The 16,202-nt window shown below is 43.6% G+C and overlaps 1 protein-coding gene across 21 annotated transcripts in view; it reads right to left on the reverse strand.

The window, feature by feature from the left end:
- Positions 1 to 16,202, reverse strand: part of LOC117249907 (inositol polyphosphate-4-phosphatase type I A-like) — a 96,748-nt gene that overhangs the window by 49,692 nt on the left and 30,854 nt on the right. For 20 of the 21 annotated variants that reach the window (XM_033615749.2, XM_033615747.2, XM_033615748.2 and 17 more), the window contains exons 3-9: positions 7,782 to 8,020; positions 5,153 to 5,197; positions 4,936 to 5,054; positions 4,306 to 4,422; positions 4,054 to 4,133; positions 1,554 to 1,665; positions 1,110 to 1,200 (exon numbers count right to left, since the gene is read on the reverse strand). In XM_033615749.2, coding sequence (XP_033471640.2) covers positions 1,110 to 1,200; positions 1,554 to 1,665; positions 4,054 to 4,133; positions 4,306 to 4,422; positions 4,936 to 5,054; positions 5,153 to 5,197; positions 7,782 to 7,887 — 670 coding nt within the window. In that variant the 5' untranslated portion in view covers positions 7,888 to 8,020. Of the gene's footprint in view, positions 1 to 1,109; positions 1,201 to 1,553; positions 1,666 to 4,053; positions 4,134 to 4,305; positions 4,423 to 4,935; positions 5,055 to 5,152; positions 5,198 to 7,781; positions 8,021 to 8,224; positions 8,368 to 16,202 lie in introns of all 21 variants that reach the window. The other variant, XM_078165928.1, reaches the window with a different exon arrangement.

A 16,202-nucleotide genomic window follows, 5' to 3' on the forward strand; every position in this document is an offset into this window, starting at 1 on the left:
TCCAAGGCCAGTAGAACTTGGCTGCAGGAGCACAGTATCCAGGTCTTAGAGTGGCCAGCTCAATCCCCGAACATGAGCCCCATTGAAAATCTGTGGTGGATTATCAAAAGGTCTGTTTCAAAGCATAAACCAAAGAATTTAGAAGAATTAAAAGCAGTAATTCAAGAAGAATGGGACAAGATTACCCCTCAACAGTGTGAAAGGCTCGTGGGGAACATGCCAGCCAGGATTAGAGCTCTACTACGTGCCAGTGACAGGACTACTAAATATTAATTTGATGATGTGATGGTTTATTTATTTTTTGTTCAGTTTTGAACACATTCTCTGTTATTTGTTGACTTTGATACCGACAATGTTGAACTGACATATTGAAACTGTCAAGAATTTAGTTTTGTTAGTTTTTCTTGTAAACAATAAACAAAAAAATATAATTTGTATTTGTTTGTATCTGTCTAATGCAGCCACACCTTTTGAAACACAAAAAAGATTTTTCCACAAATATTTCATGATAATATTTGAGATTGTGTAAAATTTTAAGGGTGTCCGAAAACTTTTTTCCACCACTGTATAATCCTTGCTTGTTCCTGTCTCTAGCTGCTTCAAGTATAAATACTGTATGGTGGGATTTTATAACGGCGCTAGGGGGAAACACAGGCTGGCTATATCAAAACAACTCAGCCTCATCAGGCTAATTAACAGTCACAAGCTTGACACATTGTCATATGAGTCAAGTGAGGTTATCATAACGCTACTGAAAGGCGTGCCAGCAGACGCAAAATGACCTCATTTAAATCCCTTTGACCCCCTTTGAACTGTTGTAAAGCTTATTCATATACCTGATAAGGTCTTGTAGACATTAATGTGGTATATGGAATAAAGCAGAAAGAGAAACTATAAAAAGTAAAGCTCTGTACTGGTTTATATTCAGAGCAGCAGAGGAAGTAACACCTGATAGAAGTCGTTTTTGCAGAACAAGGATGTTCCAGTAGTCGGGAACTCTCACACACATGTGAACGCACAATACAAACTATGTATCTAACTGTTAAACTAAGCAACAAACTTGGGTGCCGTTTGAGTCAGACGTATCTGAGAAGACAGAGCTGTCATACCTGAGCGCAGCAGCGTGTCTTTGCATAGCGAGGCGTACTTGATCCGGACTCCCATCGACTCTGTGAGGCTCTCGTCAACCGGCAGCACCGTCTGCAGGACACACATGCTCTGGTGTTATACAGCGAGTCAACAACCACCTCCACCTCCACCTCCACCTGCCTGTCCACTCTCTGAGGCCAACACAACCTACACAACACTCCAACCACACTGACAGCTCCTACGCAAACCCAGTCCACTAAGATATGTCTTTTTACTGCCACTGTGTGACATGTTTATGATGACATCAAGCAGGTTAGGTATATTTCAGAGTTTATTTTAGCTGCTGCTACTGAAACGAGCCCACACCAACCAATTCCGAGCATGTAGGGAATCTGCCTCAAAACAGGAATTAAATTTAAAACCAAGTGCTCCCAGAGGACCGTGTCCCTCCCAGTGCCTCTTACCCGCCCGCTGATGCTGTCTGGCAAGCGGCCGACCGACATCCTCTGATCTGCTCTCTCCTCCATCTGCCACGCAGCGATGATGATGCTCCCCACCCGCTCGTTCTCTGCTGATCTGTACAGTGAAACGCAGTTTGGAGCAGTAACTAACAGTCCTTTTTCTATTATCCATTAATCTGCAAATTCAGTTTTTGATTCATTGTTTGGCCCAAAAATTCTTTCTGTTGTCCAACACTTGCCAGTTTAGTCCAAGAGATCTTGATGTGAAAACAACACAAATATTCACTGCAGTGCTTTTTCAAAGTGGTGCAACAGTTTCTAATGTAAAACAGGTTCTCGACAGAATTCTGTCAAGTGTCAGCAGCTGTTTGTGAGTGAAAGCAAACTTTTTGAGACACAGTTAAGTTTCACTTTCACTGCACCTGCTGTTGTGCTGCTCCATCTGTGCTCTGCACTCTGGGTGTGGGGCAATCAGTACCAAACGTTTAATGTATTCCAACAGCGCTCCTAATGAATGGTTCAGCTCAAAAAATCGAAAATCTAAAGGTGGCATCTAAAGATAATTAATTTAGAATGATATAAAGCAAAAAAAGTAGCAACACCTTACATTTAAGTAGCTGGAAGTAGCTAGTGTTTGACAGTTTTGCTTAAAGGGAAATTTCGGTTTATTTCAACCTGTCTCCTATCATCCTAAATTTGTTTCAAGTGACTAGTGACATAAAAATAATAGTTAGCATGTTAGCCGTTAGCCTAGATACAGCCGGGGCGCATAGTAGCGTCAGACCTGATAAAACTTAAGTGAACGGGCAACCTTCAAGTGCAAAGTTAGTCTACTAAACAAGCTTTTTTCCACAAAGACCACCTCATATCGTTAGGATAAATGTCAGAGAACATATAGAAAAATATATAGCTCTGCTTTCCAAAGCGCGGCCGAAATATCGCGAGAACAAGCAGCGATCTCATACCGTGCCTGAAATCTGGCGAGAACAAGCAGCAACAGCTGGAAGGCAGAACCAGACAGTAGCCTGAAAAGTTCATTCATTCATTTTATGAAAGATTTATAGAATAATGGCTGACTTTTTGCCAGACTTGGACTTTGTGGAGGAGGAATTTGATTTTGCAGAGTTTGATGGCCGCCCTTATTTATTTGAGCCAGAATACACTGACGAAGAGCTTCGTGAAATTGAAGAACGGATGAGGAGAGAGAGAGAGAGAGGCGCAACAGGTAGAGGACAAGAGAGGAGGAATGGCTGCTGCAAGGCTGCGTAGCTCTGGAGATTGGTGGTGTACCTGTGAATGCTGTGCCCCAGTGCCCACAGAAGAGGAATGCCTCTGTTGCAAGGAATGCGACCGGTTGCAGCCTTATTTTCAAGGTCTGGATGTGACCGAGGACGAGACACCTCCACCTGGAGTAGTATCCAGCTGGGCTTTATCTAGAGCTCGCCAGATATATTTCTGCTTTTGGAAAGCAGAGCTAAATGGTTAACAAAGATGGCAGCACACCGGTAAGGTAAGACAACACGTTTACATGTTGTTTTCTATATGTTCTCTGACATTTATCCTAACGATATGAGGCGGTCTTTGTGGGAAAAAAGCTTGTTTAGTGGACTAACTTTGCACTTGAAGGTTGCCCGTTCACTTATGTTTTAACAGGTCTGACGCTACTATGCGCCCCGGCTGTATCTAGGCTAACGGCTAACATGCTAGCTATTATTTTTATGTCACTAGTCACTTGAAACAAATTTAGGACGATAGGAGACAGGTTGAAATAAACTGAAATTTCCCTTTAACAAATGACTGACTGATTAATCAACTCATTGTTTCAGCACTAGTACGCATCATATTGGTGTCCCTCAGGGCTGTGTCCTGAGTCCAGTCTTGTTCACGCTGTACACCCACGACTGCGTCGGCAATCCATGGCTCCAACACCCTCATCAAATTTGCGGATGATACAACCATTGTGGGACTGATCAGCAACGGCCTGGTGCAGTGACAACCACCTCAACCTCAACACCAGGAAGACAAAAGAAATCATCATTGATTTCCGCAAGACAAGGACCACACTGCGCCAAGGGAGCGATCACACCGAGATGGAACGCTAGAAACGCGACGCCAGTAAAACCATTGTTTTCCTATGATAAGGCCCAGCAGCGTCTCTTTTTTCTTAGAACGCTGAGGAGGAACAAGCTCCCTCCACCTCTGCTGAGCAGCTTCTATCACTGCACAATGGAGAATGTCTTGACCTATGGATGTACGGTGTGGTATGCCAGCTGCACCGAGTCATAAGAGCCTGCACCAACAGATTAAAACACAGCTTCTTCCCTATGGCTGTGAAGAGACTGCTGCAGGAACCATGAACAAATGTAAACCACCTTTTCTTATCGACCTCTAGACCTGTTATTAAAACTGGCACGTGAACAGAAAGAACATTACCGCCATTTCTTGGAGCTGAAAAATGAGTTACATCTCAGAATAATAATAAGAAGTTAGGTGTGTGTGTTACCTCAGTTCGAGCTGTAATCTGTGGCTCCTCTCTTGCAACAACTCCTTAACAGGAAAAAGTGCTGAGCCCAACATGTACATCTAAAAGAGACAGATAGACAATATTACTGATGAGCTCATATCTCCTCTTAACTAGTGCCAACTACACAGAACAGACAAGTCAGTGTTTGTCTTTGTCCACTTTGGCTCAGAATGAAAAAGAATCTTGACGAATAACATCCTTTCTATTTTAAACCATTAAACTAAATCATACCGTGCCCTGCGAGCGATCCTTGACGTCATAGACAGCCAGCTTCACCTGCGTCTGCTGGTTGATGTTGGACTCCTGGAAGAAGGCAATGCTGCTGAGGAAGATGGGGTTACTGGTGCCCTGTGGAGGAAGGCAGTGACAGTGACATCAGCATTACCTCAAGAACATTGCATTAATATCCACTGCCCCTGTGTGTTCTATTTGCTCTGTCTAAAATGTTTTCTGTCATGTTTTCCTGTAATGTCATTAACTTCTGATGACTCATTTGGCGCTAGCGAATAAAAATTGCTTCCCTTTAATGTGATTTGAAGCAACCAGCTGACCCCAAACTGCACTTGACCTTGTTTATGGTTACAGATCGCTGAAGCTAGCAGAGGGAAATCAGGTGGTGGGAGGTGTGTTTGGACATGAAAATCCTTTCCACAAGTGTGTGGCTGCAGCTCAATTTATTCATCTCTCTCGTCCTCCGCCTCCTGATTGCAGCGGAGGTGAAGATAAACAGTCCGCCACATCCACTTTCCAACTATCGAATCAAATCCCTCTCAAATTACACAAAGTTCACCTGTAAGTGTGACATTTTGGGTCTCATTTCACTGCAACTTTGAAGGTCAGAGAGTCTTTAAAGAGTCTGACCTCTATGACTTCCGTCTGGGCGTGTTTGGTCCAGAAGGCCTGCGGTGGTGTCGTGCAGCTCACTGCTACAAAGCTGTTGGGTTTTCGGTCCAAAGCAGGAGTCAGCAGGTCTGTGCAGGCTGGAGGAGGAACACTGAATGAGCTGAGAGGCGTAAAAACAACCCATCTAATAGTCAGCTTAAAAGCCTGGATTGTTTTGGATGCAAGTGTTACTTACAGACGCTGAACTCAAGCACAGGCTCATCTGGGTCCTGACTGTTTCCTGGAAACAAACCAACAAGTCACAGAAACATCAGACATCAATGATTGCAGCACAATGAGCCTTGGACAACAGTCACAACAGGAACACAATTAGGTAAAACATAAAATCCAAAATGTGGCCTCTAAATGGTATTTTGATTGCAATTTGAAAAATCTGATCGTATGCATTCGATCATAGTTCAGATTCTGCTTGGACAGAAATGTCACGGCAGGTTTGTTCAGGCTAGACTCATGAGGTAAAACCCTTAAAGGGAAATTTCGGTTTATTTCAACCTGTCTCCTATCGTCCTAAATTTGTTTCAAGTGACTAGTGACATAAAAATAATAGTTAGCATGTTAGCCATTAGCCTAGATACAGCCGGGGCGCATAGTAGCGTCAGACCTGTTAAAACGTAAGTGAACGGGCAACCTTCAAGTGCAAAGTTAGTCCACTAAACAAGCTTTTTTTCCACAAAGACCGCCTCATATCGTTAGGATAAATGTCAGAGAACATATAGAAAATGACATGTAAACATGTTGTCTTACCTTACCGGTGTGCTGCCATCTTTGTTTACCATTTAGCTCTGCTTTCCAAAGCGCGGCCGAAATATCGCGAGAACAAGCAGCGATCTCATAGCATGCGTGAAATCTCGCGAGCTCTAGATAAAGCCCAGCTGGATACTACTCCAGGTGGAGGTGTCTCGTCCTCGGTCACATCCAGACCTTGAAAATAAGGCTGCAACCGGTCCCATTCCTTGCAACAGAGGCATTCCTCTTCTGTGGGCACTGGGGCACAGCATTCACAGGTACACCACCAATCTCCAGAGCTACGCAGCCTTGCAGCAGCCATTCCTCCTCTCTTGTCCTCTACCTGTTGCGCCTCTCTCTCTCTCCTCCTCCGTTCTTCAATTTCACGAAGCTCTTCGTCAGTGTATTCTGGCTCAAATAAATAAGGGCGGCCATCAAACTCTGCAAAATCAAATTCCTCCTCCACAAAGTCGAAGTCTGGCAAAAAGTCAGCCATTATTCTATAAATCTTTCATAAAATAAATGAATGAACTTTTCAGGCTACTGTCCGGTTCTGCCTTACAGCCGTTGCTGCTTGTTCTTGCCAGATTTCGGCTGCGCTTTGGAAAGCAGAGCTAGATGGTAAACAAACATGGCAGCACACCGGTCAGGTAAGACAACTAACTTTGCACTTGAAGGTTGTCCGTTCACTTATGTTTTAACAGGTCTGACGCTACTATGCACCCCGGCTGTATCTAGGCTAACGGCTAACATGCTAACTATTATTTTTATGTCATTAGTCACTTGAAACAAATTTAGGACGATAGGAGACAGGTTGAAATAAACCGAAATTTCCCTTTAAGACAGCCCAGAGAGTAGTACATTCTTCAAGTGTTTCTGTAGGGTGTGTTAAGTTAAATTTAAGACTTTTTAAGACCATTTTAATACCACAGAATGCAATTTAATACCTGCTTCATTATCACACCAGCCAAAGGACGAAATTATGATGAAATAAGCAGGATCAATATGACTTACATCATTATGTACTTCCAACCAGAGTTGTTGATTCATGGCTTTTTGTTGGCTTTAAATGAAATGTGGTTTGCTGTATGCTTAAATGGAGTCTGGTGGGTTTTGCGATGGCAATTTCAGGGCTGTTTCTGGTCAAATAAAAAGGATCTTACTCTTTAATAAAAGGTCTATCTCGTAAAATAACAATCCGAACCTGTCAGTGGCAAAAACAGGCACTTTTAGTCAGTGGCGTAAGGTAGTTACAGGCCCAAGTATACGCTTTTATGAGGGACCCTGAGGCTGGGAGGTTACTTGTCATGCACCGAAACTAGCTACCATATAATCTTATCATCACATGATCAAATAGAAACTTGACACTGGACAAAAAAAAACATACATATCACCCAAAACTCATCATGGTATATATGTACGGGACAAAAATATCAAAGAAAATAAGGAATTATTCATTTAATTGAATAGTTTTTGTACCTTATTTAGAGTTTATGTAGAGTATCTCTCTCTATGGGCCCCCTAACCCCATGGGCACCAGTGCAACTGCCCTGCCTGCACTGTCTATATTTACGCCCCTGCTTTTAGCAAGGATTCATATTGACGATAAAGACCAGACCACCACGACTGAACCGAGTTCTCCTCTGAGGTATAAGTCCTACAGACGCTCCAACCAACTGCAACCTCAACTGCGATGTGTTAACAGATGATGAGCAGCCCTCAGGTCTCATTATGATCTGCTTCAGGGCAACTGTGGTTGAAGAGGCCGCTGGCGCCCACACAAGTTTAACACTGTGCCAGCAGAGTGTGTGTCAGTGTGGTATTTTGGTTTTAGTGGTGTTGCAAGTGGCTGACATTAATGGCAGGCTGTGTTTATACTCGGCAGCTATTGCATTAAATTAGGTTTTTATTTTAGTGTTACAAACTGGAGCTCTTTGGGTTTTGGACATCTAAAGATCATCTCACTTTCACGATCAAATTTCTGCCTTGATTAAGTTGTCGATGATGAAGGCACTAGATCAGTAAATGTTTTTGTCAGACTCTGTTTCTCTCTTCAGTAGGAACCAACCGTCCCTCACCTGCGAGAGCCAAGCCGATCATCTCGCTGGACAACTCGAACGTGCTGGCCCGGTACACAGACCACGGCCTCTGTATCCGGGAGCCGCGCTCTCGGACCCCCGCCATGCCTGTCCGGGAAGAGCGGGCGACGGCAGGAGGCCTGAACACACACCCTCACACACACGGTCACGCACTCCCATGTGAGGTGCCCCTCTTTCTGCGTTGATCCACGGCTGCTCCAGAAAGCAGTTCGTCCTCTCTGAATGGAAACAGACAAGAGAAAGAGAGAAGAAGGGAGGTTAGATTAGTATTATCATATGAAATAAAACTTTCATTATCTGAGCTTGAAAATTATGCTTTTTTAATTAGTCAAGATGGTTTTCAGATGGTTTCTTTTAGAGTAACATATGCTTAGCCCCTCTGTATTTTAAATTTATAAAGTGAAATTGAACATAAAACAGACAGAGATACAGGGGTTCCTCTTCTGTGCTCACACAGAAGCCTCATCAGTACAGCAGAGTTTTTTGCAGGTCCATGAATGCAGCATAAAAGGAACTCTCGATGAGTTTTCTTTTTCCAACAGCAGCAGTTTGTTGATTTTGGGTCCTGGGGTTGAGAAATGAACAGTTGATCAGTTTGTGGTTGAAACGATCAGAGCCCTAATTCACATGCTCGAGCACTCAAATAAGTGAAAGGCCTCGTTCATGGGCATTTGTGACACAAAATGGACAATTTAAAAAAGAGAAGAGAAAGAGTGCCTTGATTTAAAACAATAGCACAAAAACCAAGCTTTGACCACATGTATGAATTCCAGTGAATTCATGTAGTGGTTGATGCTAATGTGCCATATGTACATGCGAGAGAGGAAAGCATGAGAACAGAAATCAGGAACAAAGTACAGAAAGTGAGACCTTATACAAACCTGGCAAGAGCGAAAAACAACCCAAGTATCTCTCTAAGTACCAACTGCAGCTCACAAGGTCAAGTCGCCCCATCTTTACTCACATTTGCCACCTACGCAGTCTGCAGCATATGTTCACACTGTGAGACCCCCTCCAACTACTTTCACTGATTTTATATCTTATTCCATATTCAGACCTCTGTTTGACCTTATTGCTTCTGCTGCTACACCAATCTGATTTCACCAACAAGAATCAATAAAGCTCCAGTTTTAAGCTGTGCTCTTTTAAGTTCAGCTGCCTACACTGCAAAGCAACCCATAGAAGATGGACTTATCAAACAGAGTCTAAAAGAGAGTCTGACAATAGCAAGTACACATGTCTATGCATTGATCCCATACCATGTAATTTATCAGTAAACCTCAAAGTAGTTTAACACCTGAATAAAACAGCAGTTTTTCAGGAATGCTGTTCTTCGTTGCCGCTCTAATACACAATAAGTTGCAACGTGCAGCCAGTGGCAACTACTGTTTTTGGCCAATAAGAATTACTTTACAGTAAAATAGTGTATTATTAGCTATAGAAAATGTCAACAATTTGGCTATATTTTTGTGACTGCAAAGTCCTGTAAGTAAAAAAGCAATAGGTACAGTTTGCAAGGCTTCAGTTTTGAGGGGGGCAAAAGCATTGACAATTTTAATACTAGAAACATCAAAAAAACAAAAACAAAAAACAAAAACAACAGCTGTTAATGTTTTTTTTTCCTCTTTTAAATGATATCGGATTGGTACTTATTATCGGTTGATATGCAAAGTCCGGTATTGGAATCAGTATCTGAAAGGAAAACATGGTATCTCTAAATAAAACACATCAATATCGGCGAAGTGTTTCAGAGATGGCAAGGAAATGTTGCTAATAGTTTAGCCTTCGGCTAACTGCAGCCAAGAGCTCACAGCTGCAGCTTCATGTCCACGTTTAGGCTTCATTTACACAGCAAGCGATGCGTTCGCATAGAGGTCGCAAAGCATAGCGGCAGCACACGTGTATTCACACCAAAACTGAACAGACTCGACACGCAGCGGCCGCTGCTGTCCCGTCAAAATACAAACCACATCTGAAGAGTTAGTGGCGGTAGTGCACCGTGTTTGCAAATCTCCAATAAACCCCAAAGATGAAGAAGTGAGTTTGGACCCAAAGCCCAGGTTGGACAGGTTTGCACGCCAGTGATTATTCCAACGCTTGGAGAATTAATATTTAGCACTACAAATGGGTAAGTAGTCTTTGTCTGCTTTGTATTACTAGCCTTAGCACAAAAAGCGCATTCGTCTCGGTGTTAGTGTCACTACAACGACCATTCGCTCGAGACTCGCACAGAAAATCGGCGTCTCTTCTACTTTCGAGCTTGCTCGCGAAAGCAACATGACTCAAGCACCGCGTAGAACGGATGCAGTGTGAACGCTCTTATCTGTTAACATGCTCGACAAAATGGAAATGCGAGTAAGCAGTGACCGTTCGCAAGCACTACGCAAATGCATCGCTTAGGGTGTAAATGAGGCCTTATGCAGCTAACGTTTCACAGTGTGTCCTCCATCTCACTCCCTGCCGTTACAGACTACCTCGCTGGGAGGAGAGCGTGCAGCAGCTCCAGAGTTTGTTCCCTAGTCAGTGGTTGCAGCAACCTAAATACAGCCAGCACAAATCCCAGCGCAGCAAACTTTCTGTTGCTGCTGTGACATCCGGCACTACAAGGGGTTTGTGCTGGCCAAATCTGGGCCGCGACTGAAATATCAGAATCTCATTGTATCACTAAATATTTGTGCACTGTCGGACACAATTAAACAGGCAGCAGAATTCTCAGCGTGGTGGTGCAGTGGTAGCATATTCGACTACCAACCTACACCAGCTTCCTCCTACAGTCCAAAGACATGCAGGTTCATTGGTGACTCTACATTGCACAAAAAGGAAGATGTGAAATCTATTAGTCTCACAGCCTGAAAGAGAGTCTTCTTCCACGTTACAATAGAGAGCAGAAGGGCATGTATGGCTATACATATATTTATAGACTGTTAAGAGATACACGTGTGTGTCATCATGCGACTGAGCATCATCTGTCAGCCCCCTTCATCCCTGAGTGCTCCCAACGCCAGCACGTGTTTTGGTTAATATTTGCACATAGATACATGTACAGTATGTGTCTGTGAATACATGACAAAACAACAACAGTTTCTTCCTTCAGCAGTATGTTGATTTGCATCTGTGTGTGTCAGCCCACTTAAAAACTCTAAAATTTGCATTTTATGTGCCTATTTATGCTCACCATATGATGATGTTGCTAAGAAACTGTAGGTTTCTCCTTAGGTGCTCCAAATTTTTTGTATTTCTTCTTCACTTCCTCCTCACTCCCTTTGCCCTTCTCTCTCTTTATATCCATCTGTCTCCTCTGCATCCTCTTCCCTGTCTAGTTTTGGGAGTTCTATCATATTGTGCTCCCCAAATCTAATGCTCTATTTCCTCCTGATTTTCTCTCACCTCCAGCCGAATCTTTTGGGATTCTTCCCCCTGAAGGCTTTAGCCTGTGGATGAGCAACCGTCCCACTCTCTCTGCTTTTGTTCCCGCTGTCCCATTTTGTTAAAGAGCAATTAGCCTATTTGCAGCAACGCAGCGAGCGCAGGGGAGAGTAGCTGGCTGTGGTCTAGTTGGACGATCTCTGTAGGCTATTTTGGTAGATTTGTGCTCTATTTATTGTTGAAAAATGTGTGTCAGTGATTCAGGTGCAGGTCAAAGTTGTATACACCTCATGTCAGAGCTGTTGTGCAAGAACGTAGCACAGATTAAGTGTTTTTCTTTTGTATTAAACAGCAGCATACCTTCAGGTTCCTGTAAACGTGGCCACTGAAATCGGTTTTCCTGAGATTGAACTGTTAGACACTGGACTCCTATATCAGCCGATAGAGTGATCTCATTTTAATTGTGGTTCTGGGTTACTAGTTGGTGGCCTACTTCCTGATATGTGCTGCTTGATATGCCCCACTTCGGTCAGCTCAGATACATGTGCCCTACATGTGTCGCTGCAAACATCTGGAGTACGACCTACAGTCCTCTCTGGATGGAGAAGACTCTGCTTGATTTATGTGCTTGTTCCTGCAGGTTTACATTTGTCTTTATGTCCAATCCATGACATTTAAAATGGCAAACTCCTTCCACAAGAGGTCTATTTCTATTTCAAGTATTTTGGGGGCTTTTCACGCCTTTGAAAAGTGGATAGCGCAAAATAGAGAGCTGACGGGAAACTGGGGCAAAGTGAGGAGATCCCACAACGTTCCCAGCTGGATTTGAAGTTGTGATTTCATGGTCAGCATCTTCAAGGGACTCAACATGGATGTGGTCAGGGACTGGGTGCTTCTCTTGTGCCTTTCCTGTGCCTGCTTTCAAGAGTGCGGCGGCAGGTTGCTTGGGATTTCGGGTAAGTAGGCTATGATACGACACTGGTTACAGTCACTTCCCAACATCAGGCGCAACCTGCCTCCACATCGTTGAAAGTTGGCACAGAGTAACACCCAGCGCAGGTAAAAGACGCGGCTTAATCTGCTCCTTTAACTGGACTTCCTAGATCATATTTATTCGTCTCACACACACTCAACACAGGGCTTAAACTCAAGCTCAAACACTCACAACACAACTCTGTTACACCCAAAGATCTCCTTCCTATCACAGACTTCGCCTTGGGTCTCTTTCTCTGCAAAGTGCTGGAGTCGCATCAAAAGACACACCAACAGTCGAGGTTTGGAAAAGACTGACATGTAAATACACAGGGGAAAGAAGAGAAAAAAAAAAACGCAAGGCAAGACGCAATACAGCTTCTCGAGCAGGCGACATATCTGCCACATCTCTGGAGGGAGTTGTTGCTTGTGCACTTATTCAATATTCATGTAACAACATGAGCTTTGACAGCGGGGTTGGAGGCACCACAGACGCTCCACAAACACTCAGTCATCAGCCTGTAGGGCCTTTTAGCGGAGCTGCCTGAGTGTTGTGCTGATGAGCCAAGACACTCGTGAGTAAATAGAAAGGAGGAAGAAGGTATGACATTTCAAGGGTTTAGAGTTTAAGATTCAAATAAGGAAAAGGAATAGGTAAGAGGAGACGCTGAAGTTAAAGGGATGAAAAGGAAGTCTTCAGTGTGACCGTTCCTTGAACCTGCCGGTGTGACTCTGATCTCTCTTGGTAAAAAAAACCCCCAGATATGTTGCACTGAAGAGACGAATATCAAGAATGTTTGAGTGTTTGTGAGTGTGTGTGAGTGTGTGTCCTCCAGCTCTGTCTAATCGGTTAAAAGGCTGTAAGACAGCTGATTTGCGAGCTGTGCGAAGCATCTCTGTCGAGCTGAGTCACCAGTAACAAGAGCCCTTAATAAGCATGTTTACCAGGCAGTGTTTTACAGTAAACATGAGACAGTTACACACTTTGGTTTTTAATTTATGGCGCTGCTTCGCCATTGATAGGACTGGTGTATGGGCATGACATCGCCAAGATCACCGCTGATCAAACTCTGGCTCCAAATTACGTCACCAGTGCAAGATGGCAGTGGCCATATTGAGGATATTTTGGCTTCATTTTGTGGAGACATATCGTCTATCTTTCTATACACTCTATGTATAATACACATAGTGTACTAGTGGCATCATGTATCAACGTCAGGCCTGCCCTGTATTGCAAATTGCATGACAAGCATGAAAATGTGAATTCCAAAATGACAAATATATCAAGTTAAAGTTATCTGGGGTCTGGGAGAGAGGTACTGCCTCAGTGAAGTACCTCAAGTCCTGTTCATTAGTGAGGGTAAAACCGAGTGTGAGATGGACAGGCAGTTCGGAGCAGCGTCAGCAGTAGTCTCGCTCACCGGACCTTTCTCAAGAAAAGAAAGGTCTTTCTGCACCGACTCTCACTTTAAGATTGGAGAAAAAAAACCCCCGGGTGCTTGTATTTCTTTCAACCAATCACAATCGTTCTGGGCGGTGCCACAGCAATGGTGTGCTTGCAAAAATATTGCCAGGGGGAAACAGGTTTTGGTGTAACACGCCCACAAAAATATCGCCTACAGGACGCGAACCATGGCAGAAAAATGGCTACATCCCCGCAAGATCAAACACCGCAAAAGTTAGTAAAGGACGTGTTGAAAACTGCTACACAACCAGAGGTGGTAGGGCGGGACTTCAGTGGGTGGCTCGCTCCGCCCAATGAGAGGCTGATCTATGCAGCGAACTTCCGCCCACGCAGACTACGTCAGCAGTGATGCGGGCACTGCACCGGATTGTCGTGCTCCGAAGGCAAAACTTGGATTTACCAGTCCATCTGCGTCCCAACCCATACCTATGGTCATACGCTTTGGGTAGTGACCGAAAACATGAGAATGCGAAAGCTCAGACAACTTGAAGGAGCTCGGAGTAGAGCTGCTCCTTCTTTGCATTGACATGGGTCAGTTGAGTTGGTTCGGGGATCTTATCTTGATGCCTCCTGTTAGAGGTTTTCTGGGCATGTCCAACTGGTAGGAGGCCCCTGGGGCAACCCCAGAACACACTTGAGGGATTATATATTTCATCTGGCAAAGGAATGCCTCAGGATCCCCCGGGAGGAGCTGGAAAGCGTTGCTGGGGAGAGGGAGGTCTGGAGTACTGTGCTACGCCTGCTGCCCCCGTGACCCAGCCTTGGATAAGTGGATGAAAACAGATGGATGGATATTTGGAGTCTCATTTGGTGCTTCTAAAAACGGTTATTTTGCTAAACAGCATAGGGCTACAAGCAACAGTTGTGCCTGATCCTTTAGTTGTTGTGAGAGTAAGCAGATCAAAAGACAGTGTCACTGCGGCTCCCGCTCCGTCTCACTACAGATTTATGAATCACATGATCACACAGTGCAGATCAAAGAGTACAGCTCTCTGTCATCGCAGCTCTGGTTCCTCTAATGTTGATGCATAAGCAGCAGTAAGTTCCTGCTAAAATACCTTGTGCCAAAACCTGCAGACAGTTGCTTCGACTGTCTTTTTACTAAATGTCACAGGTATATTGTTCCCCTTTTAAAGTGCGTTATCTTACTAAAAGAATGGAAAGCAGATAAAAAAAAACCAAAAAAAACAAATTCAGATTATTAATCTCAGTCAGGGGAACCATAAAACTTCTCATACAAACCTCTGACCTTCAAAATAACAGGAGTGGGCGGTCGGAAAGTTTCAGAGGCACTGCACACTGCACCAGGTGTTTATTATGGTTAGTTATGTACAGTAGTTATTCATGTTGAGTCTGGGAGACGTCAGTCAAATCTATACAAACCCACACAGCCCTAAAAATAAGTCCAAGTGCAGCACAAAGCGTTGCACATTCACAAAACTTTATCTGGTATGCCAATAACATGCTATATTACTCTTTTTAAACATAATCATACATCCATGCTTTTGCTCTGAATGTCTGATGCATTTACTGGAAGTGTTGAAAATACTTCACCTTTCCTTTGAATGGAGCAAACACACACATTAGCTGTCAACACCTGAAACCACAACACCAGTGTTTCCCACAGGTCTGAAACAGTTGTCAGCTGGCACAAAAATGGTCCACTGCACATGCCAAACAACAAATATGCGTTACCTTTAACACAATATTTTAATTTATTGAATATTTCTGTTAATTTCATATTCATTGAATCATAATGCAGAGCTAAGCTAATCTATTTTCTGTCTCTGATTGCTTGTGTGTGTGTATGTGTCTGCTCTAGGGTTGTCATGAGAACCGATACTTCGGCACCCAGTCAATGCCAACACGCAAAAAATATGTTTTTTTTTTTTATACAACTTTGCCCTCAGTGGGCTGTGTTGATTCCTGTCTGAACTGACGGGGGCAGTATACGCGCGTCAGTCTGTGCCAAGGATGAGCGGCGAAGAAGAACGCCTGTTCTCCATCGTCTTTGCTAGAAACAATGGCTTCTACAAGTGCCAGAGCTTAGATCAGGCCCAAAAAAATCCATCCTGACCCCACCCGAGCCCGTGCATGCTCTGTCCGAGCCTGTCCCGTCCCTTTAACTGTAATTATGAGCCCGGTTTAAACCCGACTTTTTTTAAGGATACGAACGTGGACATTGAAGGCTGACTCTCGTCTTTCTTGCCATGGCAAGCCTACGGTGGCCCTGAAGTGCAAATCACAACGGCAAATCAGAAAACACAACAACAAATCAAAAAACACAACAGCAAATCAGAAAACACAACAACAAAACAAAAAACACAACAAAACAGAAAACAAAACGCCAAATTACTGAACACAACAACAAAACAGAAAATACAACGACAAATTACTACACAACAACAAATCAAAAAACACAACAGCAAATCAGAAAACACAACAACTAAACAGAAAACACAACGGCAAATCAGAAAACACAACAGCAAATCAGAAAGCACAACAACTAAACAGAAAACACAACAGCAAATCAGAAAGCACAACAACAAAACAGAAAGCACAACAACGAAACAGAAAACACAACAACAAAACAGAAA

Source organism: Epinephelus lanceolatus, chromosome 24 (assembly GCF_041903045.1).
Source record: "Epinephelus lanceolatus isolate andai-2023 chromosome 24, ASM4190304v1, whole genome shotgun sequence".
NCBI lineage: Eukaryota > Metazoa > Chordata > Actinopteri > Perciformes > Serranidae > Epinephelus > Epinephelus lanceolatus.